The sequence below is a fragment of the Salvelinus namaycush genome, chromosome 18, assembly GCF_016432855.1.
Source record: "Salvelinus namaycush isolate Seneca chromosome 18, SaNama_1.0, whole genome shotgun sequence".
In the NCBI taxonomy this organism is placed as follows: Eukaryota; Metazoa; Chordata; class Actinopteri; order Salmoniformes; family Salmonidae; genus Salvelinus; species Salvelinus namaycush.
Window position 1 is genome coordinate 43,640,276 of NC_052324.1, and position 3,281 is coordinate 43,643,556.

The window sequence follows — 3,281 nt, forward strand, 5'->3', positions numbered from 1 at the left end:
GCAAGGGGAGAGGGAAAGCGAGAAGGGGGGGGGCGAGGGATAGGGAAAGTGAGAGAAAGATAGAGGGAGAAGAGAGGAAGAGATGGAGGGAAGGAATCAAGGTAGAGAGAGAGAGAGCGAGAGAAAGATGGAGGGAGGGAGGAGAGAAGAAGAGAAAGGGATCATTTAAAAAGGGATCATTTAAAGCTGCAATATGTAACTTCTTGGCAACACGAACAAATTCACATAGATGTGAGTTATAGATCTGTCATCCTCATTGAACACAAGTCTAAGAAGCAGTAGATCTGTTATTTGTGCACTATTTCATTTGCTTCCCGTTCTTTTACTTTTGGTTATGTACTCCAGCTTCTAACAGCTGAAAATACCATATTTTTGATTATTGACAAGATATTTCACAGCGGTTTAGATGGTACAATTATTCTCTATACTATACATTTCTTGTTTTGTCACACAAACTGAAATTAGCCAAACAATTTGAATTTTAGCAACCAGGAAGTGGCAGAGCACCTTTACAATCATAGTCTCTCTCCGAAGAATCCTAGTATTGCTTTTATCTAAAAGTGGATAAAAAAACAACAGATATTTTGATCCATATATCTGCTACAGTATTATCAAGGCTATCAGAAATAACCTCAACAGACTTATTCCTTATTAAACCAGTCAGGACAGAACTGTTTCATATGTATAAGATTAATGCTTCATTTTCTGTGTCCCCACTTTGTCTTCTGAAACTGTTGAGAGAGAGAGAGAGAGAGAGAGAGAGAGAGAGAGAGAGAGAGCGAGAGAGAGAGAGAGAGAGAGAGAGAGGGAGAGGAGAGAGAGAGCGAGGGAGAGGAGAGAGAGGGAGAGGAGAGAGAGGGAGAGGAGAGAGAGAGAGAGAGAGAGAGAGAGAGAGGAGAGAGAGAGAGAGAGAGAGAGAGAGGAGAGAGGAGAGAGAGAGAGAGAGAGAGAGAGAGAGGAGAGAGAGAGAGAGAGAGAGAGAGAGAGAGAGAGAGAGAGAGAGAGAGAGAACTAAGAACAAAGAACAAAGAACAATGAGAAATGGTTTGATGAAGAATGCAAAAACATAAGAAAGAAATTGAGAAACCTGTCCAACCATAAACACAGAGAACCAGAAAGCCTGAGCCTACGCCTTCACTATGCTGAATCACTAAAAACAATACAGAAATACACTACGGAAAAAGAGGGAACAGCATGACAGAAAACAGCTCATTGTGATTGAAGCATCCATAGAATCAAACCACTTCTGGGAAAATTGGAAAACACTAAACAAACAACAACATGAAGAGTTATCTATCCATAATGAAGATGTATGAATAAACCACTTCTCCAACCTTTTCAGCCATATAACACAGAACCAAGAGCAAAAACATATACATGATAATGTACAAATCTTAGAATCAACTATTAAAGACTACCAGAACCCACTGGATTCTCCAATTACATTGAATAACCTACAGGACAAACTACAAACCCTCCAACCCAAAAAGATCTGTGGGGTTGATGGTATGCTAAACTAAATGATAAAATATTCAGACCACAAATTCAAATGGGCTATTCTTAAACTCTTTAACATTACACTCAGCTTTGGCATCTTTCCAAATATTTGGAACCAAGGCCTGATCACCCCAATCCACAGTTGTGGAGACAAATTTGACCCCAATAATTACAGTGGAATATGCGTCAGCAGCAATCTCTGAAAAATCCTCTGCAGTATCATCAAGAGCAGACTCCAACATGTCCTCAGTGAAAACAATGTCCTGAGCAAATGTCAAATTGGCTTCTTACCAAAATACCGTATGACAGACCACGTATTCGCCCTGCACACCCTTATTGACAAACAAACAAAACAAAACAAAAGCAATGTCTTCTCATGTTTTGTAGATTTAAAAAAAGCTTCTGACTCAATTTGGCATGATGGTCTGCTATACCAATTGATGGACACTTTTGTTGGAGGAAAGCATATGACATTATAAAATCTATGTACACAACCAACAAGTGTGCGGTTAAAATTGGCAAAAAACAGATACATTTCTTTTCATAGGGCCGAGGGGTGAGACAAGGATGCAGCTTAAGCCCAACCCTCTTCAACATATATATCAACAAATTGGCGAGGGCACTAGAACAGTCTGCAGCACCCGTCCTCACACTACTAGAATCTGAAGTCAAATGTCTATTGTTTGCTGATGATCTGGTGCTTCTGTCACCAACCAAGGAGGGCCTACAGCAGCACCTAGATCTTCTGCACAGATTCAGCCAGACCTGGACCCTGACAGACCTGTGCCCTGACAGTAAATCTCAGTAAGACTAAAATAATGGTGTTCCAAAAAAGGTCTAGTAGCCAAGACAACAAATATAATTTCCATCTAGACACCGTTGCCTTAGAGCACACAAAAAACTGATGCCTACCTCGGCCTAAACATCAACACCACAGGTAACTTCCACAAAGCTGTGAACGATCTGAGAGACAAGGCAAAGAAGGGCCTTCTATGCCATCAAAAGGAACATAAAACTCAACATCCAAATTAGGATCTGGCTACAAATACTTGAGTCAGTTATAGAACCCATTTCCCTTTATGGTTGTGAGGTCTGGGGTCCACTCACCAACCAAGAATTCACTAAATGGGACACACACACAATTGAGACTCTGCAAAAAATATACTTTGTGTACAACGCAAACCCCAAAAAATGCCAGCAGAGCAGAAGTAGAACTACACCCACTAGTTATCAACATCCATTCAAAAAAAGCTGTACAGTCCACCACAAAGCCCTCATCTACAGACAGAGGAGCCTAGAGAAGAGTCCCCTCAGCCAGCTGGTTCTGGGACTTCACAAACAGACCCCACAGACCCCCAGGACAGAAACACATTTAGACTCAACCAAATTATGAGAAAGCAAAAAGATCGCTATTTGACATTCTGTATAGAATCAACCAAAAAAACGGAGCAAATTGGAACGCTATCTGTCCCTAGACAGAGAGTACTCTGTGGCAGAATACCTGAACGCCGTGATTGACACAAAATTAAGAAAATCCTTGTATATGTACAGACTCAGTGAGCATAGACTTGCTATTGAGAGACCTGGCTCTCGAGAGAAGACAGGCTGTGTGCCCGCTGTCCACAAAATGAGGTGGAAACTGAGCTGCATTTCCAAACCTCCTGCCAAATGTATGACCACATTAGAGACACATATTCCCCTCAGATTACACAGACCAACAAAGAATTTAAAAACAAATCAAACATTAATGAACTCCCATATCTGTTAGGTGAAATACCGCAGTG

General features: G+C 41.1%; 1 protein-coding gene across 1 annotated transcript in view; it reads right to left on the reverse strand.

The window, feature by feature from the left end:
- LOC120062963 (amyloid-beta A4 precursor protein-binding family A member 1-like) overlaps positions 1 to 1,594 on the reverse strand; it is a 7,879-nt gene extending 6,285 nt beyond the window's left edge. The window contains exon 1 of the mRNA XM_039013017.1: positions 1,580 to 1,594. Coding sequence (XP_038868945.1) covers positions 1,580 to 1,594 — 15 coding nt within the window. The remainder of the gene's footprint in view (positions 1 to 1,579) is intronic.
- Positions 1,595 to 3,281: the final 1,687 nt, after the last annotated feature.